The sequence below is a fragment of the Anas platyrhynchos genome, chromosome 5 (assembly GCF_047663525.1).
Source record: "Anas platyrhynchos isolate ZD024472 breed Pekin duck chromosome 5, IASCAAS_PekinDuck_T2T, whole genome shotgun sequence".
Lineage (NCBI taxonomy): Eukaryota > Metazoa > Chordata > Aves > Anseriformes > Anatidae > Anas > Anas platyrhynchos.
In genome coordinates, this window is record NC_092591.1 from 58,240,616 (window position 1) to 58,253,171 (window position 12,556).

Consider the following 12,556-nt stretch of genomic DNA (forward strand, 5'->3'; position numbering starts at 1 on the left):
AGTGCTGAAACTAGAAAAAATGAAAGGGCTTAAATTCAACTTTAGTGAGGAACCTACATCAAGTCCAGACACAAAAGCCAGTATGCTGTATGGGATTGAAGGCCTAGTATGTATAATTCAAAGTGATCAGCTGGCTTGATTTTTTTTTTTTTTTTTTTTTTTTAAAGCAAAGATAGGACTTTCTGTCCTTTGTGTATATTAGCACTGGAGAGTATGGCTAGGATGGGTATGAGGAAAAAGTACATTGGAAGTGCAGGAAGTTCTAAGACCTTGAAGGGAGTGTTTGTTGAACTTTCATTTGGTTTTAAATGCCTAAATCCTTTTGTAGGCAGCAGTTTGCTTTGCTTTTTTTTTTTTTTTTTAATATTATCAGATATTTTCCAAATAACACATAAACATAAAATATACCTCACAGTTCTGCTGCCTTGCAAATAAAGGCGTACTAACGCCCATGGTGAATGGATACAAAATGGTAATGTAATAGAGTGTATTTTATGTTCTGTTGTGGCATTAGAAAAAATCCTTAAAAAAGTAAATAAATAAAACAAATAATGATAAATGAACTTTTTAAGCTAAGTGGAAATAGTATCTCTTTCATTTTTTGTTGGTTTTGATTGTTTAATAGTTGTTTGTATAAAAGCTTTAAGTAATAGGAAGTCAACCCTGTTTACCAGGGCACTGTGTAGGTGTACTCAGAGTAGCAATTAGGTAGCTATTTGTCTGTTATAGAAGATTAACACTATGCTATAATGATTTCAACTTTAAGTTGCTACATAAAATCATTAAACTTGTAAGTGAGCCTTATGTAATTAAGTTATCTTAATCTCTTAAGACTCCTACTTTTTGCAAGATGTCTGGATGCTGAACTGGTCAACAAGAACCGATCACGATTGCTTTTAATGGCTGCTTTATTCAAAAAGGATTGTTTTTTCCCTTCTATGACAGTTTTTTTCTACATGACACTTCCAGAATGCAAGCTGCGTCTGTTTAGATTTAGTACAGCTTTTAGTGAGTATTAAAATGTGTTATTAAACTACTTCTTCTTACCAACAGGAATATGAACTGTGGCTATGCAAGTCTGCTTCACTCCATTCAAAGGGTCATTTGCCAGGAAGGATTTGATGGCTCTCATCCCCAGGTACTGAACACCTTCCTACTCTTGTCTTCCTGTAATGAAGGTTTTCTGAGTATTCAAGAGTGGCATGAGAATGTCTTTAAAAATTAAAAAGGGTCAAGCTGTTTCTAAACATTGCTAAAGCAAACAAGAAAGATAAATAGTGTGTGGTTCATACTTTAATGTGCATTTGGACTTTTTACTATTTTTTAACAGCTATGCAGAGCTTTTGAAAAAGAACTGTAAGCCAACATTATTGAAATGCCCACTCTGTGCAATTAGATAATAAATGGATTGCCAAATATAATGAAATTAAGTTAAATATTTTTCACCTACACATTTTTTTCAAATCATTGAATTAGCAATAATGTGCTCAAGACTCTTGAGACCGAACATTCAAACTTTCAGATACTTCCAGTGTTGTGGTAACTGGAGTGAATTTTATAATAAATTAAATGGTGTGCATCTTTATGTAGTGAGTACTGAAATACAGGTAAAGACATGAGAATGCTACTTAGGTATCAAAAACTTACCTGTCCAAACAGCTTACTTGCCTTGTAAAGATTGCTTTACTTGCCATAAACCTTACTGTGGGTAAGCAAAAATATTCCAAGTGTAATAAGATAGGATAAAAGACTTTTCCAGTTTGAGCAATGCCTTATCTTTGTTGTTCCTTCTCATGCTGAAAAATATGTGATTCCTTGAAGTTGATGTAGATAAAATAATAAATGATATGTATTGATGCTTCATTGGTAGGTAATTATTGTTGTACAGCAGAAATGTTACTGGAGTACGAGGTAATTAGTATAGATGCTGGAGAATGTCAAAGAATGTCATACAAGACTGTGTGCTATTCCTAGCCGAATATCTGAAAAACGGTTTCTGTGGAGAAGATAATATTGGAGTGGATGCATTCCTGCATGTATATATCCATCATAACAGTGTATTTTAGAAACATGACCTGCCCAGAATACTTGGGTTTAAAATTAGATTCTTTGGCTTATTTGCGCTCAGTTTGTAGTCTCTGCTGAGATTTATGGGCGAGCTTGCCTTCCCTTTGGTGACAGTGCCAGTCTGGAGCAGCAAATTGGTCCCTGACAGGCACCTCTCCCCACTTGCTGCAGTAGCCATGGCAACAGGCATGTCCCCGTGCTTCCCGCCGTACCCTGCGCAGAGCTGCTCCTCCCGCACCGTGACAGGTCCTCTGCAAGCCGGAGAGCTTGCACACTGCAAAAAGCTGCACCGAGTCAAACAAATACCCTGGGAGCCTTCAGCCACCAAATCACCTCCTCCTGAAGAGATCAGGCTGGTGATTCTTGTTTTTCTTGCAAGTCAGGTCTAATGGGAAAACAGCATCTTTGTATGTTCCTGATTTTTTTTGGATGTTTTAAACAAAATAAAGATAACTTAGCCAATATTTTGGGGTTTTCTTTCTGCAGACAAAAAAAAAATATATTAGATATTGTGGACAGCGATTTTGTGTGCTACTTGTTCTTTGTTTCAAAAAACATTGGATTGCATCAGAAAACATTTCTTTATATACACAGGTTTTTTGCATTTAGAAGTGGTATATAATACACACCTCTTGAAGTATGTTCAGAGTTGAATGTAGTTATGGTCCAGAACATGCCATGGAACTTTTTATCTCCCAAATCCATGGGAAATTCACCGCTCTTACTACATCTCCTCTTCTATTAACTGAGTCTCAAGAAGTACTTTTAAGTAGCCAAATATTAGGATAATAGAGTAAAAACCATCCTGAACACTTCAGGACCTGTTTCCTTTCCTATACTTAATAAAAAGGCAAGCTTCTGAGAAGTTTGTGTGTGTATGTTCTTCTACTCAAAATAATCCTCTCCCTTTTGGATAGGTCGTATGGCAATGGCGTTTGTGAGGTTTGGAGAAAACTACAAGGGCCAAAATGTATTAGGAAGGTGCTAAAAGAGATTTACTACTGACTTTAAGTAGATGTATTAATCACAGCATGTGCGTGACAGAAGAGGATACCTCTTATGCTGCATTTTTCATACTGCGAAGCATAAATTTACCAATTTTTTTGGCACCCGGAGACCTAGAAATGTATTGCTTTCTGGATCTGGGTTCAAAGGAGAAGTTTAGTCTAATTAGTAAAACTTCCAGATATTTTTGGCTAATTTCACATCCATATGGCAGTAATTGGAGTTACCTCTCCTTTTTATTGGCTCCTCTACTACTAATACAGGTAGTTTCTACTACCTGTATTTGAAGAGGTATCTGGAGAACAGTGAGTAGAATGTGACACAACCAAGCTTGACAGGTTCAGCACAATTAAGGAAATTAGTGAAAACTACCATTAAAGGTTTAGTAGACCTCTGGGAAAATGGTCAAGCATCTCTGGGACAATTAGTAGTAGGACTAGAAATATGAGCATTAGGTTTAAATATATATTTTTAAATATCCTCCATTTTGTGTTGGTTTTTTTTTTGCTGCTAATCAGTAAGTATGAATCCTTTATAAGTTGAACATGGTTTTGCATCATACAAAATAGCTTGTTTCCAAATTATTTTGTTTTTTCACGTGTGACAGCAGAACTTTCATAGGCAACTTTTTTTCCTTAACATTTCTTTGGCTTCCTTTGGAGATCAAATTGAGTGATTTTCCAAGTAAGAAAGTTGGGGGAGGAGGTTGGATTTTTTTTGTTTAAGGTAGCTTCTTTAAATTCTTCATAATCATAATCCTTGCTGCCAAACCAGTTGTCATTACAAAAACAATGTGAAAAAGGTGAATTTTTTTTTTTACAAATCCAAATCAATGGAGGTGTGCAAAATATGCGTATTATAAAAATGTTATCCTGTTATACTGTACTATTGTCCCAAGGTTCATATGGTAGTGTAAAAAGTTAACTTTGCATAACTGAAGCTGAAAAGTCTGCAAAGCCAATGAGACTGGAGAAAACACCAGAGCTAAAGCGTGTATCTCTTTCACAAAGAGTGTAAGAGAATTGGCAGATCAGCTCGCTGCGTGAGCTGTGAGAGTTGGATAAGTGGAGGGCCATGTGGTACTAACTGCGTTTCACAACTGAGGCTCTGTCTACCCAATATGGACAAGGAAGCATTTCTAAGAGTAGCCTCTTCTCTTGCCAAAACCTTTGGATTTCCAGAACAGCTGTGCAATGCTTTGTGCTTTATAGTCACTGGTCATTCCAGCTGCAATTCAAGATGGGGGAGATGAATAACTACAGTTTGTCAAGGAACATCATTGTAATGAAAAAAACTGTAAGGTTTTATTTCTGTAAACTAGTAATTATATATATATATATATATTATTTTTTTTTTTTAAAAAAAAAAAGCTGACCTTTATGTAAGTGTGAATCCTGAGCTCCAGAAATGTGTCTTTCATCACCTTGTACTGGAATTCTTTCAGCAGTATGTTTATTGTGTCTCTGTTGATAGCAAATGCACCTAGAATCTTTCTCAAAGATCACCAGGAAATGTCACGTCATACAAGCAGAAAAGAGATTTGTCATCTTAAGAAATGATTTAGTTTGCATAAACAAATTACAACTCTGACTTCATAACATGCCCCTTCACAAATGGGGCTGTATCTTAACCATCACTCCGTTGGCCACTGTACTGACAATGTAATGCAGTGCAGCAAATGGTCTTTAGGTAGGTAACACAAGACTATTTGGGATTTTACATGTCAAAATAGCTTAAATTCTAGTACCCAGTAGCTAACTACAGCAGAAGTGTGCAGTAGAAGGTCAAAAATCAAGGGAAAAGTTGTGTTTGATGACTCTCAGGCCCTTCCAGCAGCCCAGCTTAATGAAGTTGGGAGAAAAGATTGCTATATGTTTTTAAGGCAGTGATGGAGGAGAGAAATGACATGAAAAAATAATAATATTCTTGGATTTTCTGACAGAATACACTTCCATCTAGCTGGTTAGTTTTAGAAAATGCATGTTAACGGTATTCCATCCTGTTTTCTTACATTTGTATTTGCTTATCTAACACAGTGTGTTAACCATTAAGGAAGAGAGGGAAAAAAAAAAAAGCCATTCCAATTATAATTTTTACCAAGACCCTCTGAGATTAAGCTATGGTTACTTGTATTATTTAATTATTATGGCTATTAATTCTATAAATTGTTGTATTTTTTAAAAAAATACATAGTATGTGATGCTTTCCTCTTAATGTTTAAAAAATAACAAGTCTCTTTTTGTTTGTTTGTCTTTTCAATAGAAAAAACAAAAGAATATTTTGCGTATAGGAATTCAGAGCATGGGTTCCTTGTTGTGGGGTGACGACATTTGTAGTAGCGACACTCCTGAAGATATTCATAGTCTGACCAAATTTCTGTATGTTCTCCGTGGCCTCCTCAGAAAGTCTTTGTCAGCCTGCATCATCACAGTGCCCTCTCACCTTATCCAGGTAAGAATGCTGTCTATGCTGTATTTCATCATTGACACTACATCAGTTAGCAAAAATTTAAAGTGTATAGTAAGAAAACAAATACAATTTAAAACAAAAAAAAAAAGGTAGAAAACTCTTTTTGTTCACAGGGCAAAGTTAAAAGATACATTCATTGCAGTTTTTCTATACTTTTGTGAGACAGTCATGCCGCAAAATCAACAAGGACCTAAGCTCAAAACCATCTTAAATACAGTTATTTCCTTTATTGGTCTTAGTCTTTTTTTTTTTTTTTCTTTGAAAACAGTCCAAATTTCAGAAATTGTAAAAGAGCAGCGAGAATTCTGCTTGTGATGTTGTTTCTACTTTTTGGGGGGCAACATCCCTCCAGGCCTTTCCAGTGCCTTCAGAACAAAGTTCAATACAAGACATTTTAGTCCACTGCCTTCATCTGTCGTGCTCATCATGATTATGTGTGATCTTGTTTTTAAACCCAGGAATTAAAAGATACGTTCTTTTCCCTTAATTCTAATACGGTATTCTATTGAGAACACAAACAAATCAGTTATGGGATCAGAGTAATTTTCCCAACTGCAAAATCAGAAGCTTCTCACAAAAGCTTTACTGAGAGATATAAGCATATAAGTTTATTTTCTGGAAGTAAACTTTTTTTAGCAACAGAGAAAATATGGATGCTCCTTTCTTTCTGCAAATGATGATGTAACTGAAAAAAGGGCAAAATTATTATTCACAATGAACAGGAAAGCTATAATTTTAGGTATATATTTGGTTATAGTAAAAAAGTATTGGATAAAACCTTATATTACACAAAATATTTTAATAGCAGATGAAAGTTTTTCATCATTAGATTAACTCTTGTATTAGAAAAGTACATCATTCTCACGTAAGTATTGCATTTTGTGAAGGTGTTTGAATACCTGCCAGTGTTATTTATTTAGCTACCTGAAGCACTTACTGCTTCTAAAATAGGGGGAGAAACCTGATTTCCTTGTTTTGCAGTTGGGATTTAAAATGTACTAACATTTCTCTTGCGATGCAAAACTCCATCATATATTAGATAACAATATGTCTTCAGAAAGGTTGATTACCTGTCTGTAGTTGGGACACAGAACCTATTTCATTGTACTCTATTGAACATGTTGTCATTGACAAATAGGAACATATTTTAGAGAAGTCCGGAAGTGTCTGTGGAGCAAGTTTTTCTGAGATACAAATTGAAGGATTAAATCTTTTGTTTGTTGCAGACTTATCTATGAAGTTGTTTTTGTTTTTATGTTTATCAGTTCTGTATAAATGAATTGATTTGGAGTTCTTGTAATATTATATCTCATTTAAAAATTAATTTTAATTTTGATTTTTGACAGCATTGCTTTACAATAAATGCTAGAATATTTTAAAGGGCGGTTGAAAAAAAAAAAAGAAATCTTGTTTCCAGAATCTTTGCTTAGCAGCATTAAGCTAATGAGAGCATTACATATATTTTTTAAATTGTTATACTTCATGCATCCTTCTTTAAGCGCTAAACTGTGGAGAAAACTGTCATTAGGAGGAGCAAAGCTGCTGAGGGTTCCTTATACCCCACATTACTCAGTTCCCAGAGCCCTGCTGTGTAGTTGTTCCACTCTCCAAGAAGCCTGTTAAAGAGCCCCTGAGAGCATGTGTACAGCCCTCCATGTTAATAGTTAATTGGTGAGGATGGCAAGATGAGAGGACAGCCGAACATGTGGTCTCTCAGGCTCAAGCCGTAGACAGACCTTTCGTTATAATAACAGCAGCTGCTCACATTCTCACAACCCAGCTACTCACCATTCTGTTGCTGAGGTTTCTTACTGGATTAAAAAAGTAAAGAATATATCTTTTCTTTTCAAGAGAATAAGAGAGGGGTTGTTTTTTTTCTTTTTTCAAGTGCATTTCTGTATATGTATTTAATTTGATCAGAGTAAGTTCTAGCATATGCTTTCTCTGTTGAATGTTAGTACACTGGAGGCATAGAAAATATGTAGTATTTTTCTGAAGATGTAGTAAATTCCCCATTTATTCCACCAACAGTTATTTCTGTATCTGCTGTGTTATCTTGTGCTCCCCAACTGTATTAATTAGCAGGTCTGCAAGTAAAATCTTCACATGAACAATGTCCATGGAAGTAAATGTAAGATTTCAAAATCAAAACTGTTGTAAAGTTTTTATGTCTGCATAACCTATACAGAAAAATGGTTGCACTTTTATCTGCTTTGTCTTGAAAAAAAATAGATTTTTAGTTGTAACTCATGCCATATCTTGTCTACGACAGCCACCACTTCTAGTTAGTCTGGTGAAGAAGAAATAAAACTCAACATAAACCCAATCAAACTCAAAACTCTAATAAAATTGATAGCACAGTTTTTCAACAGGGACAATGCCTTTCCAACCCAGACTAGTTAATCTGTAGTCTGAATTACGTTTTGTATTAATTACCTTTATATATAAGTAGTTTATGGTTGGTTTATTTTACATATTTTGCCAAATACTTGTCACATTTTACTGTGACAGGGAGTTCCACAAATTAAATCTGTGTTGTTTCTTTATTTTGGAAAGTTTAATTTTGCCTTTACATTTCATAAATGATATCTTTGTTCATGGATGATAAGACAATGAGATGAAGCTCCCTATTTATCTTTTCAGTATTCTGATTGTTTTTTGTATGTTTTCTCATGGTGCTGCCTTAATCTGTTTTTAAACAGGCACATTTTTTAAAATCATATTTCACTTTGTTACAGTATCGAAATACAATAATGCTATTATTGTTAGTTCACTTTTCCCTACAGTGATTCTATTTGTGATGATTTTCCCTCTGTGGCACACTTCCACCAGTGTGGCTCTTTTATTATTCTAGCTATTCATTGTTTTGAATTTCATAACTTTGAATTGCGTTCAGCAGAATATGATGCTTATTCAACCAGTTTAATGGGACACTGAATGTCTTCACAGTCTTCTGTAAGGGGATATTTTTTGGTTAAAAAAAAAAAAATTACAAAGAATCTGGTTGTGTAAAGATTTTTTTGAATAATTTAAAGAAACTGTGGTTCACTGAAGAAAGCAGATTCTTTGTGTTTTATTGATGAAACTTCTATAGCAGTGTATGAAGAAAAACAAAAATTCTCTTTTCTCAACCACAAAACCAGGAATACGTTATTCTGGAAGCAGATTTCAAGAAAATGACACTAAAAACTTATCAAATTATAAATTTTATTCAGATGATGTGTGACAAGTTTTACTTGATTGATATTTTCTTCTGATTGAACATACTCTTATCTTACATTGTCTGTCAGGTAATAAATATTGAGATACTTATGAATGTGATTAAAACAGTTGATGGAAGGTTATTTTTCAAGGCTTTCTACTGCTTCTTGAAAATGAATTGTGCCTCTGAAATAAGATGGTGCGTTTGAAAAGGGAAAACTACCTACATTTTTAAAATCTAGCCAAAAAAAAAAATGATCAGGGAGGGCAGATTGAAGAGGGATTTGATTTATTGTTACACTTCCCAAATTAAGGAATATTATTGAAATGAGAATGAGCTCTTCTTTCTGTATTTTGAAAATCTGTGCTTTTTGGTACCTAGTGTTAAAAAAACAGCTTTTCTTGCTACAGAATGTAACTTAAATGACTTTAATATCACTCTTTATTACTTGTAAAAGTATTGAGTTAATATGTAAAATATTTTCCTATTGTTTTTCTTCTTTTTCTTTAATTGCTAGAAATAATTTTTCATAGGTGTACGTATTTTTTAAATCCAAAATAGTAAATAATGTTCATAATTCTGTTCTGCTTGTTCCCAACTTTGTATCACTTAAGTAACCAGGCAAATTTGTGGATGTGAATTTTTTTAAAGTAGATTATTGTTTTCATTGGAAGAAGTGTAGCACTTTAATTGAAGCCTTCCTTTATTTTGAAGATGAGGCTATCTTACTGGTAAGGACTAACCACTATATTAGTCAGCATGTACCAAGGGAAATTAATTGACTAATGAAAAGTCAGTATGAATAAGTCGTGTTACAGAACCTGTCCTCAGAGTCTGAAGTTCTGTTTAGCAAGGTATTTTCATTATTTCATCCCGTATGTTAAAAAATTAATTTCCTGCAATATTAATGTTTTGATGCTTTGAATCAACTGAAGTGCATAAATTACTGTATGTTTCAGTGTAGAAAAATTCAGAAACAAACCTTTTCACGTCATAGCCTTTTGTGTTCACACGTACCAATCTAGCAGCTAAACTCGAAGTCAAGCAATAGCATGCTTTAGAATCCATTGCAAATACAGGATTATGAGACATGACTCCCAATAGCTTGTGAATTTATCAGTTATTCCTATTTCAAGAACTGAGAGCAATTGCATGCCTTAAAACTCTTAACTTCTGAGAGTTCACAAGTGTAAAATGCTGAATAACCTTCAAACGTATTTCATGATGTAGCCGTTAAACACAAACTTGTATCAAGAATAAATGTCATGTACTTTCTGCATCATATTTAAGTAAGCTTTCAAAATCCTGTGCTTAATAGAATCTATGGAGATGACATGGTCATTATATTTTACTATACTGTGCTTTACTAGATTTTAAATGTGGCATGTGCAATTCTATGTGAGAAATAGAGTTTAATATTCATACAAAGAAATATTGAGAGTCGTGAGTTTATGACAGGCATTCTTATCTACATAGTTTTCAGGTGTGAATATTTTGTTTTGGACATTCTAGACATTCATAAAAGCATCTTAAAATTATAATCTAGTAGCAAGCTCAGAGAAGTATTAAACACTTTAAAATATATGTTGTATGACAGTAAATTATTTTGTTTTCAATTTCTATTATTGTTGATAGCATTATGCTAATCAATTGCAGAAGAAATAGAAATATTTTGTTATTTCATAAAATAAGTTTGTGGTAGCCAACAGGCTGTATTCTGGCTCTGCCCCTTCAGATTTGGTAACAACTGCACATTTCAAAAACAAATACAGTGCTCATTTGAAACATTTTTAGCAGCATGTTATTTGTCTTCTAGTCTACTTATCCATATTATGATAGATAGGTGCATGCATTAAAATTGCATGACTGATTTTGCTCTCATTTCAATTAATTTTACTTTTTTGGAAGGCATAATATGCATAATCTTATCACTGTCATCATCAACACAGTATTTTCATCAAAATAAATCATTCTTCCAAAATGAGTATGTTAAACTTTAAAAGCTAATGAGTTATATGCAAGATTGCAATGTCTTATTTTACATCTTATTTATGTAATCTGAGAATACACTTATGAAAACTTTAAAAAATGAGGTAAGATTTAGAACTAAATCCTTCAACTGCAAGATTAGACAGATCTAAACAGTTAACTATCCCATCACAGTATGGAGATAGTCATCTGTTCAAGCATATGGAATCTTTTGGCTACTGGACTAAGTAGTTAATATAATGCCCAGTGTCCAGACATGGACACAACTGTTATGGAAGCAGAAGGGAAGAGGCTCATGTATTGAGCCCATTTGGACAGTGATAAGTAAAGATTAGAAGGGTGACTTTAAATAATGCAGGACAAAGTAGTTATCTGCTTAAAACAAGCAACTCTGTTGGAAAATGAAGGTAGTATTGTTTTGCTGAAGTAACACTAGTGTTTTTTTTTTTCACATAAGTAGAACGACAAGTTTTTGAAAAAAAAAATCCCTGTGAATGTTGCACTAAAATGGGGTATTTCAGCACAAAGAACAATAATTTTATGGTACGCTATTTCACATTTAAATTCTTGCATAAGTGTTTTCTATGTTAAATGGTTTTCAAATAAGTGAATGTTGAATTTCTGTGCAGCGTTTGCTTAGAAACATTTATATATGAACTTTTGGTGGTGTTTAAAAACCCTGAAATTTCAGAATCTAACCACTTTTTTGTTGTTTAGAGCTGCTCTATTAATTACAATATAATCATAATAAAAAGGAATACTGCATCTTTAATGATGTTTTTGTGCCTGTGTAGTTAAGCTTTAATGCTAGTGGGGGGGGAAAAATAGATTAAATTAGCCTTGTAACCTCTTTCTCTTCCAGACTGATGATGGAAAATAAAAGCTCTTAGCCACAGAATGTAACACTTAGAATTAATATTTAATTAGACCAGCAAATTGTACACCGTGGCTGAAAGCTTCCAAAGAGTTGTTAGTGCCACAATTGACCTACAAGTTTAATAATAACTCACTTCTAGGAGCAAGTGCCAGTTCAGAATAGTGGAGCCACTGTAAGAAAGTCCTGTGAGATTAAAATCAGCAAACCAAATGGCAGGCGAGGATTCCTGGGATGGAGCCTTCTGGAAAGCTGGGAGCTGGAGTAGCTTTTCAGCCAGGATTCAGATGAGAACAGTGGGCAAAAAAAGCTGATCCCTCCTGTTCTGGGAGCTTCTGGTTGTAGGCCAAAATCCTAGAACAGATTTTTTCTAAATGTTCTTACTGCAGCTATTAATTTATATCACAAATCAAGTAATGAATGACTCATCTTCATACTTGAATTAAGTTTTAATATAAACGTTATCTCTTAATTCCCAGGCCATGAATTTTACTCATGGAAGAACAACATTTTTTTGGTTTGATGTGCAATTTTGTGTATTTCATTTTATGTTATTTTATTTCTACAAAAAAGGGTTCTTGTTATTCTGATTTGATGAGCAATTTGTCATAATATTATGAAACACATTGCAAATTATACATTATATTTAATTTATGTATGATATATATACATTGTAAAATAGAATATTTTGAAGGTTAAAGAGTTTAGTTTCGCCATTTATTTTGTGAATGGCTAAAATATAAAACCAGTTAGGTCTGCTGTTAGATATCCACCTGAGCCTTAATTCTGTGACAAATTATTCTAGTGAAATAGGGCACCATAAGTTCAAAATTGTGCAAACACAGAGCAACAGACTGAGGAAGGAACATTCTGCATTATTTATTGGCTAGATCCTAAATAATTAAAGAAATGACTACTCATTAGTTAAAAATTAAAGCAGGTGAGGGCCT

General features: G+C 33.7%; 1 protein-coding gene across 10 annotated transcripts in view; it reads left to right on the forward strand.

Annotated features, from left to right (window-relative positions):
* Nucleotides 1-12,556, forward strand: part of ELP4 (elongator acetyltransferase complex subunit 4) — a 196,887-nt gene that overhangs the window by 36,776 nt on the left and 147,555 nt on the right. For all 10 annotated transcript variants that reach the window (XM_072039208.1, XM_072039209.1, XM_072039210.1 and 7 more), the window contains 2 exons: nt 1,054-1,138; nt 5,335-5,523. In XM_072039208.1, the coding sequence (XP_071895309.1) occupies nt 1,054-1,138; nt 5,335-5,523 (274 nt within the window). The remainder of the gene's footprint in view (nt 1-1,053; nt 1,139-5,334; nt 5,524-12,556) is intronic.